Source organism: Prunus dulcis, chromosome 1 (assembly GCF_902201215.1).
Source record: "Prunus dulcis chromosome 1, ALMONDv2, whole genome shotgun sequence".
NCBI lineage: Eukaryota > Viridiplantae > Streptophyta > Magnoliopsida > Rosales > Rosaceae > Prunus > Prunus dulcis.
In genome coordinates, this window is record NC_047650.1 from 39,914,324 (window position 1) to 39,931,557 (window position 17,234).

The 17,234-nt window shown below is 35.9% G+C and overlaps 2 protein-coding genes across 3 annotated transcripts; both read right to left on the reverse strand.

Annotated features, from left to right (window-relative positions):
* Window positions 1-452: 452 nt before the first annotated feature.
* Window positions 453-7,098, reverse strand: LOC117615712. Of its 2 annotated transcripts, none has more exons than XM_034344849.1 (6): window positions 6,902-7,098; window positions 6,371-6,563; window positions 5,742-5,828; window positions 4,537-4,935; window positions 2,197-2,347; window positions 453-1,588 (listed from the first exon to the last, which is right to left on the reverse strand). In XM_034344849.1, the coding sequence occupies exons 1-6, from the start codon at window positions 6,970-6,972 to the stop codon at window positions 630-632; spliced, it is 1,860 nt and encodes a 619-aa protein (XP_034200740.1). In that variant the 5' UTR covers window positions 6,973-7,098; the 3' UTR covers window positions 453-629. The 2 variants fall into 2 exon arrangements, with proteins under 2 accessions (XP_034200740.1, XP_034200739.1); XM_034344848.1 differs by having other exon boundaries at window positions 4,537-4,974; window positions 6,902-7,085.
* Window positions 7,099-9,467: 2,369 nt separating this feature from the next.
* Window positions 9,468-16,049, reverse strand: LOC117632483 (NADPH--cytochrome P450 reductase). Its single transcript, XM_034365973.1, has 18 exons — window positions 15,403-16,049; window positions 14,554-14,613; window positions 14,376-14,452; window positions 14,228-14,285; window positions 14,039-14,122; window positions 13,926-13,962; window positions 13,477-13,546; window positions 13,004-13,201; window positions 12,754-12,846; window positions 11,922-12,147; window positions 11,723-11,806; window positions 11,463-11,614; window positions 11,277-11,373; window positions 10,918-11,067; window positions 10,760-10,837; window positions 10,540-10,662; window positions 10,341-10,454; window positions 9,468-9,928 (listed from the first exon to the last, which is right to left on the reverse strand). Exons 1-18 carry the CDS (start codon window positions 15,697-15,699, stop codon window positions 9,848-9,850), a joined length of 2,079 nt encoding a protein of 692 aa, XP_034221864.1. The 5' UTR covers window positions 15,700-16,049; the 3' UTR covers window positions 9,468-9,847.
* Between the last annotated feature and the right edge of the window lie 1,185 nt (window positions 16,050-17,234).

Genomic DNA, 17,234 nt, shown 5'->3' on the forward strand with positions numbered 1-17,234 from the left:
TCCTAAGGGGGTGTTTTTGGTGGACCCGGTATTAGCAATCTCATCTAAGACTAGAATTAAATGAAACAAACATGATACTAAATTTAGTCAAAACCAAGCATGTGTACCAAACGACCCCTTAATCCACAAGGTGGGACTTTCTTTTCTTCTTCTTGACTTGACTCAACAACCCTATGACGGAAACAGAATGAATCGCATGTGCTGGTTGAGAATTGCTTGGAGTTGCGAAACTACGTAGGGCCTTTTGAATTTGCAAAGAGGGACTCTCCCTTTCTATTAGAACAGCTCCATAGCAACTGGGGATCAGAAAACACCAATTTTGGTCTTGTGGTTCATTAGACCAATTTTGGTGTGCCTTCTAGTTTTTATCAGCAATCCGTGACACTCGCCGGCTCCACACATATAAAAGGAGAGAGAGAGGGCTATCTTTACGCGGCAAACCCAATCTCAAATAATCCAACATGAAGCTCAAATTGAATTGAATAATGTAATGCACTGCACGAACGCCATCACCATCCAAAATTTTACCTCATTGACAAACACTATCCATCCACCCTAAAATTACCAAAAGATTCTTTAAGAAAATTTACACCACAATCTTTACAATATACTCTAATCTTCATCTTCCACTAGATCTTAATACCAGTCTCCTCTTTGCCTAAAACCTGTTTTCCATTGCATCCATCTCCTACAATGCTCACAAGACCTATCTGCTGCTCATTTGCACTTCGGTTTTCACAACTGTCAGCTGCAAATGGATCATCGCCTTTGAGTGAACACAAAGTCTCATTATCCTTTGCACTTTGTCTCTCTTCAGATTGTACACCTATGCCAGCTATATTATCAGTCTCATCTCCTTTGATGTCCAACGAACCAACGAGATTCTCAGCACTAGTTGATAAATTTTTTAACTTAGCTTTCTGGTCAGGTGAATCCACTTTATCCTTTTGACCTTCTTCATTCTGTCCATTCTCAGAGATAACTGCTCCATCTTGGACCTGCTCAGTTGGAGTGCAGCCCAGCTCAGAATCCAGACTACAGCTAACATCCTTGATCTGTTTGGATAGCAATGTGCTATTAGTTGGAGCGTGCTGACTCGTCTGAGGGAGAGCTTTTAAAGACCCAGGGTGTGTGGCACTGGGAGTGACAGCAGTGGATAGAGGGGTAGAAACTGGCGTAGCAGCCAAACCCGTATGCATGTAATGTAAATTAGGATGAGGCTCTGGGTGTGTACGCATGCTACCAGGTAAGGACGATTGGATAGAAGAACCACCTGTAGGCAAGACATGGACAGCATTCTTTGCCTGAGCAGCCTTGAGCAGTGATGCAGCATCTGAAGGAGAAGCAATCCGTGCCCCAGCAGCAACCGCAGTGGCTCTTACCATACCATCAGTATTGGAATTAGGCTTTGTCAAGGTTTTCTTGGAGGTTAATTGAGATTTTGATGTTGAACCCAATAATCCCATTTGATATGGCTTTGCTGGTTTAAGGCCTTGTTGAGACTGCAGTTCTTCTTCAGCAGCAGTGCTAGGCAGAGAGTTGGTAGTTGCATTTGTTCCACCAAATTTACTGTGTGTATTTGTCCCAGCTGCTTAAAAGTAAGAACAATGCATGTTATATATTCACATTGATAGCTACTAAAATATATTTTATAAAATCATTATTTAAAAATTAAAAAGACATCAGAGAGTTCACACACAATTGTTTCAGTGACGTAGGTGCCAAATAGCACCCTTTAATGAAAGAGGTGATGCATGATGCATCCATGAAAAGTCAAGATTTCCAAAAAGGGGCACACACACACACACACAAAAAAAAAAAATCCTGGTTAATAAATCCCAACACTAGGAAAATGCGCTAAAGATAATGCCGCAGCCAGAAAATTTAAAGAGATTGATAGATTAAGAACTTAAATATAATCTAAAAGGGTAATGGTAAGTCTGCTTTAGCATTACGAAAGACGAGCAAGTAATATTTTTGTAAGATTTTCGAAAGGTCCTAGCCTCTATACTGTTCAGTAATCATGAAAAGTATCTATCTGGCGCTTGACTTGAAGGGAACTTGCTATTGGGGAAAAAAAGTTTTAAAGGGAGGACTTGAGGATCCATTGACCTCTTGGTCCTTGTTGAAGGAGCATAAGAATTATATCTACTTTTTTGTCAACTAAAGAACAGCATGGAAGGAGGAGAGAATCACCTGTGCCAATCGTGTTAGCTGTTATGCTTGGCATATTCAGGGCTAACGACATTGCATGGCGAGTTGCCAACTGTGCTTCTGAAAGTTTATTACTAGAGTTGCCTCCCACATTCAAGTCTTGATGATGATGCTTCCTAATATATTTCCACCTCTGTAATACAAACCATAAAATTAGTAGGAAAAAAAGAAGATTAGTACGCATTCATGCCTCCAATGACAACCAGAAAGAAGAGTCAGAGTTGGAACACACGTAGAGTTTGAAATGAACTGTCCACTACCTCGGTTCCAAAAGATAAAACAAATTCTTGTTTAACAAGTTTACAACAAAATATTCGTATACAGGGAAAAAGAAAATCCGTTGCCGGGATTTGAACCCGGGAAACCTGGGTAAAACCCAGACATCTGACCGAACTAGATGACAACGGATTGTTGTAGTACAATGTGTCTCAATGTTTGAATCCACTGCAAATTTGCATCAGTGAGAAAACTCATCAGTGTCATCTATGCATACTTGTGTGCAATTACATTTATTTGACATTTCACACAATTCCACAGCCTAGCAGAATCTTTAGAGTTCATGCTTTGTTCAAATTCAGCTAGTTTTTTTATAATATACATCAATCAACCTCTGATTATAATTTATGGATTAGAGACTTGATTTATTCACAAAATTGTTATATGAAGTATGGCTTCAACCTAAGTTTATTATATATACTAGCACATTGACGCAACACATGCTCTCCAGAACCATACAAAGAAATGGTATAACGTCATACCTTTATTGGTCACATAAAGGATGATAAGTTTGTGTCAAAACACAATCAGATAACTAAATGCTAGTAAGTCCAAATTCCAAAGTCCAAATTCCAAGGATGCCCTTAATATTACAATAAATTTATGTAATTCTTTTTTGAATCTCCAACCCCTCCACTACCATATGACAAGTGGACTATGAATTCCACAATATAAACAGAAAATATCCAAGTGCGAATACTCAAGTTCGTGTTTTTATTGAAAGAATGCTCAAGTCCATGTATTCAAAGAAAGAATACTCAAGTCCATTCACTTCACTTTAAATGACGAAATCCAGGGGCTTTTCTTTTCCAAAATAAAAATTAAAAGTAAAAGGACCAAAGCCAAGAGCTAAGTCAAACTCTAGGTCATCTATACTAAAAAGTTTTTTAAAAGTAAAATGTAAAAAGGAACCTCAAGTAAATAAGAATGTAAATTTATTAATTCCCCTCGGAGTTACTATTCCTAAATAACTACCCTCTTGTACTCACGGATAGTACTCTCTAGTGCATGAGTAACAAAAGAAAGATTTCCACCTGGCCATGCTCGATAACCTAGTTTAATAAAATTTTCTTCTTTCCTTCGTTCATTTCAGTCAGAAAAGCAAAATATGGACGCTACCAATGGCAATTAACCACTTACTCTAATGTAAATATTCAGCCATCTAAATTAGTATTATAATTGAACACTAGGCGATAGCATTTTCGGTATGTAAAGACTTATGAAAACTAAATGATCTGAATTCAACCCCAATGGACTTCTCCAAATGGTAAAAGAATTTTCTTGTTAGTTACAAACCTTATGTCCCAATAAAGGGCCAAAACAAGGCATTTCCCAGCTTATTCAATAAGAGCAGTTGACTTTGGACTCTAAATATCTTTATGATGACCTATTCCATCCTAAAATGTCATTTATGCTTCGGTCTATTTCCCAGCTTTCAAATGTCATTTCACAGTCAGTTTTAAGTTTTCTACGAATCTACTTCTACTTGATGAGTCTTTCAGTATTATCAAGTCATTCGGTGCTCTATCTATGCTCCTAAAAATTAGCTCTTGTAAAGAAAATTAGATTTTGATGAAAGGAAATTGTTACTGAAACGTTTACTGCCTTGAAGGCTTGGTGCCTTGATATTTCCATCTATACTTTCACCTCTTTGTTCTACTCCTTGTTTATCTCTTTCTCTAATTTGTCCGCAATTACAACAACCCTAGATTTTCTTTTCGTGATTCATTTCTCTTAACTTCTGGTGATTTCTATAACTTCTGCCATCAACCAACCATAATCATAAACATCACGATTATGTTGTTCTGCATGACATGGTGCCCTTTTTTTCTTCTTTTTTTGTGTGGAGGAATTCTTTATGTCTCTTTGGATGCATCAAATTACAAGGTATGATGATGTTAAATAATAACAAATGAAAACAGGAAAGAACGTGGAACCACAAACATGAAATGACAACAGGAGGAGAAGCTAATACGAGAGAAGTCACAGAAAAACCAAGAGCAAGCATGTAATTTTCAAGAATCGGTTGCGGAGACAGAAAAACACCTGAGATAGCTGATTAGCAGTTCTCTCCCCTTTGAAATCTCCTCTTAAGATATTTGCCCAATTTCCTTCACCATATCTCCGCACACCAGCAATCAGTTCCAAATCCTCAGCCTCAGACCACTTTTTTCTTTTCTTCCGAGGAGCCATGTTATTGCTAGCTGATCCATTTGCATCACCTCCTTCAGCAGTTGCCCCTGAAGACGTTGTCATTGCAAGGAGGGGCTGTTTCTGAACAGAAACCGGAACTGTAATGTTCATCCCTTGCATTGAACAAGGTGGTTGTGAATTTTGATGAGTTCTAGATGGCTGGCCATTGGGTATATTTATGGTCAATGGAGCCTCAACTGTTGCACCACTGCGATGAGTTGAGTCACTTGGTAAGCCAGAGGCCATTAGAACCTGACAAAAACAACCACTCCAACAATAAGCTGGCTGGATCTGTACATTAGTAAGGTCAAGTACAATTGAGATATTTTAAAAGTTCATAAAAACAGGCCCACATAGAAATGTCAACCACTCTTATGTGGAAGCTCATATACCCAATTCACAACATGTCATTTGTCATTGGAGTTCCTGTGTGCACAATTCACCATCCCTGCTTGTCCATTGTTACAACGATGGGCATTATAAGCTGGGTTCAATTACTTGGCAATTAGGGATCTTTGTCATAATCCTTCTCCTATTAGGAAAAGGTAAGAAAGTCCATAACTATCTACATAATCCTAATGAAATATAATGTTTGGTTTACTGAACCACTGTGCGCCTAGAGTTTCTTTCTCCACTTCTTCGGTAATATATATTTTTTTTTTCCTTTTTCAATGATATTGTCCAGAGAGCCTGAAAATGACAAATTTGAGTTCTTTTCTTGTTTCCTTGCAACTCCATATCAGTTTTAATTTTTCTGTTTCGTTTACCACAATTACTCTCTAAACCCTACTTTTTTCCTACATCCACTTTTCTCCCAAATAAGCTTTCACATAAACCCTAGAACCCAAAAATTAGCCAATACCTAGTGAATTCCAGTTATCTGTTTTCCTCTTGCAAAGTAACCCCTATTTGCTCCATTTATCTCACTCTTACAAATCCACTAACTCTAACCCCAACCCATCATACAATCAAACTTGAGGCCATCTATCTAACCTGGAAGATCTGAAATAGTAAAGCCTAAAACAAAGACTCGTTGAGTATGAATTTATTTTATATACCTTCACACATGCTGCAGCTTCTGTTGAATCTTCACCACTAACAGCAGGAAAAGCTTCCAATTCATGTTCTAAATCGCTGTCATCATCCTGCCAGCAAAATTTAACATCACTCAGCACAAGGAAAAGGAAAATGTTTTTGTATCCTGCTAATGAGTGGTAACTGATAGTATACTTCACCATGGGTCAAATAGCTTGCAAGTAAATGTGGGAGAGACTTCTGTAACAAGACATTTGTATTATAGTTCATCCACCTTGGATAAATTTCTGTGACAGTGACACGTCTATGCACATTATAAAGTTCAAATGTTATGGAACTAAAGTTAATTACCACTATATCAGGAAAACTGGAGTGTAAAGGAGCACTTCTATTATCATCCGGTAGTGTAAAAATACCACTTTATACATAATTCAAATTCAAACAATGAGGCTGAAAAGAATAGTACACACACACTGACACAACCATTACAGTGCCCATTATACTCACAATCACACAAATCCATCGTGCATGAGGACAAAAAAAAAAAAAAAAAAAAAAAACTTTTATCAACTTAAAAAATTTATGTAAAGGAATGCAGCAAACACCAGAAACTACAACTCAAGAGAAAAAAAAAAAAAAGTGGGAGACAGACCACAGGTTGAGCCCCATTGTCGAAGTTGTCAACAAAAGCTTCACTATAAGCTAAATGGCGCCAAAGCATCTGATACTCTCTGGCATTGGAAATTCCAGTTGAAGTCTTCTCCACCAATCGATTCCAATCTATCTTTACGTCCTGCGAGTGAGCCACTTCCTGCAGCAAATGCAACACATTCGCTGCCTGGTACCTATTGATTAACAATACAAAACCACTCAATAAATCCAATCCACCAAAAAAAATTCCCAACATCAAAACAATAAGAAAATTTTACAATTTAAAAAAAAAAAAAACCAGAGAAAGCCCAAAATACAAAAACCCAATTAAACCAATACACAAGTAGGGGTCAGCCTGTTCTTTTTTGTTTTTGGGTAATTCAACAAATGCTTGACCGAGAAAAGAAAACATCAAGAAACATGAGATGGACCTGAAGAGGCTAATCCAAACATTCCAAATAGAAACAAAAACACATACACGCGCATAAGCACAGAAACATTGAAATCAATGAGAGAGAGGAGAAAGAGGGACCTTTGTAAGAGATTGGCTGTATCTTCCTCGGTTATATAGCTCTTCTCCGGGTCCTTGGGTTTCTCAACCATTGTTTTACTTACAGTGAATTTCAAATTGCATAATATGAAATATGGCAAGCCAAATTAGCGAAAGGAACAAACTTTAGTGGTTTAGCAAAAACCCTAAACCCTACAAGGAGATTGAGAGAGAGGGGGGGGGGGGGGGGGGGGGGGTGTTGTGGCGGGGCTTTGACCGCAAGAAGAGAGTAGGGGGCAACGGAAGAGTGACAGCGTTGAAGAGCGGAAGGAAGGGAGGAATTTTGATGAGATTTTAAGGAGAAACCCTCAAAAATAAATAAAAAGAGAAACGGAATGCAACTGAGTAGTGAGCTAGTCGCTCTCTAGTCCAAGAGAGCCGGTGCTTTCGACCGAAAGAAACTCCTATTATTTAGATCTTTTTTTTTTTTTTTAGTTTATTGTCATGTGATGTATTGCAGTAGAGTCTTTTCTTTTCTTATTTACTGGTCCTTGGCACACGCTTTGCCAATTGGGTTTTTTTAATGAGTTTAATTTTGAGTGCTATTATTTTCACCTTTTTAAAGAATTTAGGATGCTAAATCTTAAATAATAATAAAAATCTCAAGTTCCGAACTCATCTATTTTACTCTTTGACAAAAAGTTAAAAAAAACTAAAAGATAGAATTGTGTTTTTTCAAATTTACATGATGGATGAGAAGATAAGGTGAGTGAACAAATAATGGGGTGAAAATAGCATCATTCTTTTTTCTTTTCTTTTTTTAATTTAAAAGGTAGCTTTGAAGGTAGTTATTTCTTGTTTTTATGGATAACTTCTCATATATTTTGTGGACAACTGTAATGCATGTTTCTTTTAATTTAAAAATTTGTGAGTGTATCATTTTATCCATATTTAATAAAGCGTAATTATATTAAGAGATTATGAGATTCTAGAATCATAAATCCTAAATGAAATGAGGAGAGTCCCACTAGAAAATATAAAATTGAATACCAATAGACAAACAATCTTTTGTTAACCAAAACAATGTGCAAGGGGTTGGTGAAGGAAATTTACTCATGCACCCAAGGTCTTGGGTTTGAATTTCCCTCTTCGTTAATATTAACCGTCCACATATTCACTCTTTATTAGTACACATTAAAAAATAAATAAAAAGCTTTAAACCTTTGAACATATCCTAGTGGTTGGTTACACAAAGCCCCAAAATCTAGGCTCTTTTTTTGGTAACTAAAATGAAAACTTGGAGCCCAAGAAAGAAAGGATGATGATTGAAATGAGAGGAAAATATGCTTGGCCAAAAAAAAAGAGAGAAAATATATGGAGTAGTACAAGTGGGGCATGTGAGACATTTTAAGGTTTTTTTTTTTTTAATTTTTTAATTTATAATCATATCATATTTAAGGATAGTAAGTTCCAATCTTCTCCTTTTTCTTTAACCTTGTTTATAGAAAAATAATATCGTGATGGGTGCTGGTATATCATGGTATTGATGTAAAGGAAAGTATTGGGTGTGATTGATAGAATCTACTAGTAATGCTCCAAATCCAAACATTATTGTGTAGAATCAAATATTGCCCCTTCAGTCATGTATTCACTTCTCTTCTAAAAGTACATTACCAAGTTCATATTCCGTATCCTTCATTACCAACACAGTTTCTTTTTATTTATTTATTATTATATAACTTCAACGGTACCAGAAAAACTTTATTAATCCGAGTATATAATCCAAGTTTGTCTCCCATCTCTCATATCATATCAACCAAAAATAAAAAATAAAACCAATATAACGGACTGCATAAAAACCATGGCAAACTATTGGTGATCTCTCTCATATAGGAAGCCAAATTTTATTCCAAGTCCACTTCATCAAATAAAAGCCACGTGGGAATGGCCACGTCAACATTCAACATTTAACAAGAAAACTTACCTATAAGAGCATCTTCTATCGATGTGTCAAAAGTGTCACATAGACATTTAACATCTAGAAATAACATCTCATATCACTCCAATCGATGTGTAAAAATGTGGAAGGAATGAAGGCTAAAGGTTAAGATGTTATTTTTGACATCCCAAAGGCAAGATGTTAAATGAATATTTTATTATTATTATTATTATTATTTTCTTTTTAATTAAAAATAAATCAACACTAAAATATAATAAAATAATAATTTAATTTGACATATCTGGTGGAATGTAAAGCTATGTAAGATGTTAATAAGGTATTTGACATCTCCCCTCTTTGTAACGTTTGTAAAATTAGAAATGTATTTTCAGTGTATTTTCGGTGTCTAACGGAAAAACCCTAGTTTGCTTTTCCAGAAAATTATACCAGTAAAAGTTGATGATTTTGGAATTCTAGAAAAAGTTATTAAAATGCTTAAATTGTAAATACTATTGGCAAAAGCACTAAATAAAAAGCAATTTAGCTGCTCTTTTTTATTTATTTATTTTTTATGTTACTTAGGTGACCCAATCTCAATCCTAAGTAAATCATACCAGATCAACCAGAGAACTAGAAAGTAAACAATGAAATTAAAAGGGAATTAATACATGCCACAAACTTCAGCTTTATTTTAATTATCAGAATTCACTAAAATATTTCATACAACATTATCCAAACCAACCTACAGCAGTTCTTGTCTCTGTTTTGAGATCTTTGTGACTAGCTAACATGTAGTTTCCTAAAAATTAAATAACCCACCTATTTTTTTAAAAAAAAAGGATGAAAAAATAATAATGGCAGACCGAGATCGATCCGATATACTAAAACCTTTTAGGGAAACCAGGTTTCAGTTTCCAACAGTCTTGTCCAAATCTGCTGCTAAAACTTTGAAGGGCAGAGATCCAGCAGGTGAAGCCTGACCTTGAAGATATATATAAAATTCCAATGTTCTGAAAGATGATACAAAACAACCCAAAGGGAAGGCGATATCACCAGACATCTCTAAGATACCGTCCATCCATCTGAAGTTGTTTCACTATAGCCTCTGCCTTTGTTGAGTCCACCTTTTCCTGAAATTTTTTTTTTTTCCCGACAGAACTTGTAACGTGATCCGATTCAACACGAAAATAAGAAACAACGTATTGGAAAACAAACCCTCAAACAGTTATGGCACACGTCAAAGATTTTTTGTTTTTGGAAAAATGGATCAAAGAAAAGCCATTAGTGTCAAATTCCAAACCAAGGACACACGAAACACCGATCCACAAGACCAATTACTTAAATAATCATCCGATTCATAATTTGGTGAAAGCTTTTTGATTATATCAAATACACTTTCTAAAGATTTTGGAAAACCACAAAATGGCAATGAGAGATAGATAGTTACTTAAGGATTCTACAAGCATGTGTAGCTATTTTGTCCATGTACAGGTTTTTGAGAGAGAGAGAGAGAGAGAGAGAGAGAGAGAGAGTAATAGGCACCTGCTCCTGCACAATCGTATGCAAAGTCCGATGAACGTCTCTAGCCATACCTTTGGCATCACCACATACATAAAAGTATCCCCCTTGAGATATTAGGTCCCACATGTGTGCTGCCTGAATATGGAATAAAATTGTTGCAACAATTAATAAGGTATTTATCTAATGAACAGAAACCACTGTGCTTCCTACAAATACTTACTCTATCCATCATTTTGTGTTGGACATACTCTTTTGTTGGTCCCTCCCGTGAGAATGCAACAATTAACTCTGACAGCACACCTTCGTCGACAAAATTATTTAACTCATCTTCATAAATAAAATCCTACAAACACAAAGATCAAGCCTATAAATTTATGCATTACAAGCACAAAGTATTCCACAATATTAACAACTGAAAGGCACAGAGTAACGATGTTTACCATCCTGCGATTTCTACAACCAAAGAAGAGAAGTGCAGGACCTAACTGAGCGCCCTCCTTTTTCAAGGCCATCCTTTCCTGAAGAGGGGAAATACTTCATTTCTTTCTTTTCCACAAATAAACAAGGAAAACGCAGAATGTTTAATGCAATTTCTAACCTGGAGAAATCCTCGGAATGGTGCGAACCCAGTACCAGGCCCCACCATGATAACTGGAACTGAAGGATCCGCAGGTAGCTTGAAATTAGATTGCCTAATGAAAATAGGAGCCCAGCTACTGTTATGACTTTTCTCTAGAGACACTGCATTCTGATTTTATTCAACACAGTTCATTGTTAGATACAATCAAATACTAAGTTGTGCAGTAAGAAAGTTTGAAAGGTTTTGGCATTTCACAAACCAAAAGAGTTAGTGTGTGTGTATATATATATATATATATATATATATATATATAGAGAGAGAGAGAGAGAGAGAGAGAGAGAGAGAGAGAGCGCTCCATAGACACATCTCGATATTACCTTCATCCAGAAGGAACACACTCCTTTGTGAACTCTGCCAGTTGGAGTCGGACCATAAACTAAAGCACAGGTCACATGAACACGATGGGGGGCAAACCTGTTAAAGCAAACAATACTAATTAGGTTTCTACATTTCTAATTAATTTTCTACAAATACTATCCTAAGCAGTAGTACAGGGAAATCACCTTGGTGAAGATGATATGGAATAGTAACGAGGTTGTAACCGAGGGGCTACTGCAGCAAAAAACACACCAAGTGGAGGCTTAGCTGATGGGAACTCAGCCATTACCTCAACAAGACTTCTCTGACTTCCAACAATCCATTTTGAGTACTCATCCTGGATAGTGGAAAACATATGGTAAGAGTATATATGAAATATAAAAAGAAACATGCATATGCAAAAAGAACATAACCAAGTAAGAAAGTTTGCATGAAAATTGCCAACCTTCCCCTGAGATGATGATAAAAACTTAAGTCTTTCTGCTTCACTTGGTTCAACCGCATGTGCAGCCAAAGCGAGAAGAGCAGCCTGACAAGAAAAATAATTTGAAACAAATATAAAAAAGTAATAAATACAAAAAAATAAATAATAATAACTAAAACAATAAGAAAAAGAAGGGAACTGGCAAAAGCATGAAGATCACCTTCCGAGGTGGGTTCAATAAATCAGCATAGTGCGCCAATGCAGTGCGGAGTGTGCAAGGACCAGGGAAAGGAGGCGGCAATGAACTTCCAAGAGGGGTGCCATCATCACTATCAGTATGAAGGGAGAACAGCAAATCTAAAGGTTGACCCAAGTACTTTGCAGCTTCTTCAATCGTTTCAACACAATTATCCGCATAAACACCCACATGGTCTCCAGTTTCATATCTGAAACAAAGGAAACAAATTAGATCATCAGGTTGATAATTCCAGCACTAACAAAAAACATCATTCAGATTCAATCGTATATTAGAAAAAGAGCTCAAAACCCTTTTCTTTTGGGCTCAGGAACCATTTATTTTTAGTTCCCCCAGATTTAAAATTAGTTATACAGAATCTACAGAAGGAAGATTTCTTTCTTAATTGTATTACTCATAAAATGATAAATTCAAAATCTGTTATCGCTGACATACTAACATAAAGTAGACCTAAAGAAGAAACACAATATGCACAGGAAAAAATTCAAGAAAGGTAAGCACCCCAAGTTACTGCTTCTCGTCAGGCAAGGTTGGTGAGGAATACTCATGAATATAAATTGCCAATGCAATCTTACACCTACTGTAAGAAACTTTTACTGAACACAAGCTCAAACCATGCAAGACATGGACAAGAAGTCCATTTCTATTTTAATAAACAAAACAAAGAAAAACTGAAACAGATAAGCCTATCACCACAAACTATTTCTATTATACATATGACAAAGATGAATGGAATAAGTATACACCTATCACCAGAGTCTTTAAACCAAAGCAGTGGATACATTTCAGAACTTACGTAATACCAGTTCCAGAGATATCAAATTCCAGATGGATGCAAGAGCGGTCAGACTCAGGTTTGTGAAGCTCTCTTTGAACAGCAACATTAACTCTTTATGGAAAACAAGCAAGACAAAATTCAGTAACAGAAAATAAAAATGGGGAGAGAAAAAGAAGAAAAAAATAAAAAATAAAAACAAAAGGCTACGCCAATCTTACTAGAACAAAATAATTGTAAAAGAAGCAAGACATGCACAATCTCTGAGTACCTGCAAGGATGGTGGATATCGAACAAAGCATTGCCATTTGCCATATTCAAAAGATTATCCTCATAAGAGGTAACAACGCTAGAATCATGAATAACAACCCTATATTCTGGAATCACAGCTGTATATGGCGTAGCAACAGAGTTTGTATCATCTTCATCTCGGAGTATTTGATCCAACTCAGGCCACAACGATTCCCTCCTAGAGAAAAACCAAAACATTACAGTTAACGCAGCAGAAAAGGTTTAGGTTTTCTCAGTGGGTTTTTGTGTTTCTCCTGTTAGTTGTTGGTGTTTCATGGACTACTTGTCCATGCTTCTTGTATTTTTCGCGTTTCCTCATGATAAAGCTTGTGTTTCTTATAAAACAAATGCAGCAGAGGAAAGATGCCATACTAACACTTCCCAAAATAAAGATATTATCTTAAAAGGGGGCAATCGAAAAAAAGAAAATGTGACAACAAGACTACAGCATACCAAGCAGAAAAATCATCCTCAATGCATTGATCATCATCACCTAAGCCAACAGGAACGAGACGATTTGCACCTGGATCAACCGAAAGAGGCAAATGTAATGACAAATAAGCAGAGGTAGTTAGTGAAATAAACTACATAAAAAACAACGAGATGCCAAAAAATCTTAATCTGTTCTTTTACTATACAATAAGTGCAGCTGTACCTACTCAGCACCCAAGTAGTAATGTAATACTTAATCACAAGCAAATATCATATGCATTCACATAATTAGAAAATGCAAGTCAGTCAAGAGTACCAGTCTTTACATAGAATGCCAAAAATAAAAAAATTCAGTACGATCTTACAGTATACATATCAATAATCATATTGAAATGCGAGAGACAAGGTAAATAAGGAAAACTTTTATTCATCCAATAGCAACACGAGAAAGAAAACAAGTGTAGTTATACCTTCTTCACTAAGTTGATCATCAACAACTTTTCCTATCTGTTTCAATAAGGGTGCCGTCAGAAGACACAATATCATATAGAAGGAATGAACAAAAATATAGTACCAATTTTACCTTATTGAAATGTTCATATTGTCGGTTACCCAGAGCAAAAACACCATATCGTAGATGTTGTAGCCAACCACCCCGATCTTTTCCCTGAAACAAGACCATGAAATCTCAAATTATTAAACAGCAACAAAAATGTCACAGTTGTGACTTTAAAATGTTGATCAACTCAACGTTTACTATAAAGCTACCAACCTCCGTAAACCATTTATAAAATCTTGCTGCATTATCAGTTGGCTCGCCATCTCCGTAACTACAAGGTATTGAATGCACTACACTTTTAGGAAAACGAGTAAGATTTTAAAAATAACATAATTTCAGTATAGGTAAATGTGTATCTTACGTGGCCAACATAAAAAATGCCAAAGTCTCTTTCTTCAGTTTTTCTTCATATTTATCATCATCCTCAGCGTAATCATCCTAATTCAACCCATAAACAAATATATCTTATTAAACATTTCAGATAAAGCAATTTGTCCTGCAAAAATGCAATACAAAGGACCAATTCCCATCCTACATACCAGGTCAAGAACCTTGACAGCAGCTTTCTCATATCTTGCCTTGATCTCCTCTGCCAAAGCCTATGCTCACATCAAAACACAACAGTAAGAAAGTAAGAGAAATTAGCAAAAGAACACTATAAAAGACTTTCTATGTTGTAAGTTCAGGATACATAAATGAACAGATAACTTTTAGCTGTGTTCAACCAGAAACTAAACTAAACATTACTTTAGCGGAGGATATTAACAGATTACCACAACCACTTGATTAGTACAGTGAAGCTGTCATGAATGCATCAATTGTATGTAAAACTTCACACTAGCCACTTAAATCAAGAACACCTGAAGTGTGAAGCAGACGTGCCATATAGTCATGAACATCTCAACCTGACATTTTCTCCTGTGGGTTCAATCTCTAGAGGCCAAAAAAAGTCAACACATTACCAACAACTCCACCATTTCATTTCCATTCTTTTGCCACGAATTCCCAAAATTCTAGATTACCACGGCCCTTTTGAATCCATTTAGAGAAAGTGGCCATCTTGCCTCGAGAGAAAACATCCGAAGCTGACTCTCCATTGCAGACTCGCAGTAACACACGCAGACATATAGAATTATTTACACGTTTTTAATAAAATCCTTAAGCCGAACCACTAATTTAACACAGACACTACTCAGCTCTCCCAATTCTAATATTTCTTTTAAAATATAACCTTCCCCGTCAACCTCCTAAACAAAACAAACCAATCCAAATCCCAAAACCGTACAAAGCTCAACTCTTTAATCACAAACATAAACTATTAAACACGAATTTTGGAACTTTACACAAACACAAGAGAGCATTTTAAAAATTCAAACAAAATTGTTTACCTTAGCGAAGCCTTCAGCTGTACCAGTCTGAGTCCCATAGAAGATCGTGACCCTAGTCTTGCCTGACGCAACCTCAAACTCGTCCTCTTCGTCCTTCACCACCAGCGGCTTGGGCACCGCCAGCTGCTTCACCTCACGGCTCCGATCCGACGATCTCCTCCACACCAACACCAAAACCCCAAGTATCAACGCAACTGAGGTCGTCGCGATCACCACCACCGAATCCGTCACCGAACCACCGAACGAAACCCCTAGCGCCGACTCCAACATGCTTACCAAATCCGAATTCGAACTCATCCTGAAATCTCAGTCAAAATTCGAGCTCCAATCTAATTGCGCTCTCAGCTCTCTGTGAGCTGAACCGCTGGTAGTGGTGCAGGAGCTATGGAGTTCTCTCGGTGTTCGATTTCTTCTATGGCAGCGTAGCGAGGTTGGTGAACGAGATTGATTGAGAGAGATTGACCAGAGATTTGAGCCGGCTTTAATATTTATTTATTGTCAAATAAATAAAATAAGAAACGAAAATTGAAAGAAAGAAAAAAAAAAAAAAAAAAGGGTGCTTTTTGAATCTATAATTATAGCTAGCAAATTTTTGGGGGCGTTAATGTTTTTTTGTGTCTCTTTTTAACTGCGATCCGACTTTTGGCGTTGACAAAATTGGAAAGCTCTTGGGAACTTTCTCCCTGGTCATACTTTGGCCATTTGGCAAAAACAGTTCTTTGTTTTTTTTTTTTTCCCGTTAAAAAAAAAAAAGTTTTAATTTTTGCTTCAAAAACAGTTTTTTTCTTTTTTTCTTTTTTTTGAGGTCAATTAGGGTCTAACTCATTAGAAAATGGCATTTATTTACATACCAGTGGTATCAAGTTCTAACCCCTATAATACATTGATAATATGTATGAAAACTCCGCTTCTTTTTATCATTACCGTATAAATAACGCATTCAAAAACAAATATAATACCTATACTAAATTATAACATAATTTGCTAATCTGACAAACGTAATTTGAATGTAAAGTATGAGAGTTAATTTTTATCATGAACGTAAAGTATGAGATAGATACTCTTACTATTTTTAAGAGATTTGATATAAAGTTATGGTACGACTATATTCTGAATGTTAATTTTCTGCCTTTTCGCATTGCTTTATGGACTTGTGTTTAAATTTTATATTATTTTTATCATGAACGTAAAGCATGAGATAGATACCCTTATTATTTTTCAGAGATTTGATATAAAGTTATGGTACGACTATATTCTAAATGTTAATTTTATGCTTTTTCACATTGCTTTATGGAATTGTGTCTGAATTTTTATATTATCTTTTCACCTGCCCCTAATTCTTCATCTTTTGTTAGAATATTCTTCTGTTGTGGTCAAATTAAGTACCCTGCACTAAAATTATGGGAGTAACTCATCCTTCCTTGGAAAGCTCCTTATTTCCTAGATCTTTAGTCTGAATTTTGTTTGCTCTGACTGATAAGTACATATTGAACAAAAACTTGTCAATTTAAATACAAAAAAAAATATTGTATTTACGTGTAAAAATATTAATAATACTACTTTAAAAATAAAACTATTTTTTCTTTAAATCAAATTGGCCAAGCATAAGTAGGTCATTAATTTTACATCATTGACAAAAAACAAAACAAAAACATCAATTTGTAAACATTTCGCAATATAATTCGTACTATTTAATGGGATGTTTATTTATCAAGAATTGGTATTTGATTGATTCCAATTCCAACACCCAATTTCTAACTCCTCCCTTCCTCCCCCTCTTCTTTCCCCTCATTCTCCTTCCTTTTCAACCTCTCTCTCTCTCTCTCTCTCTC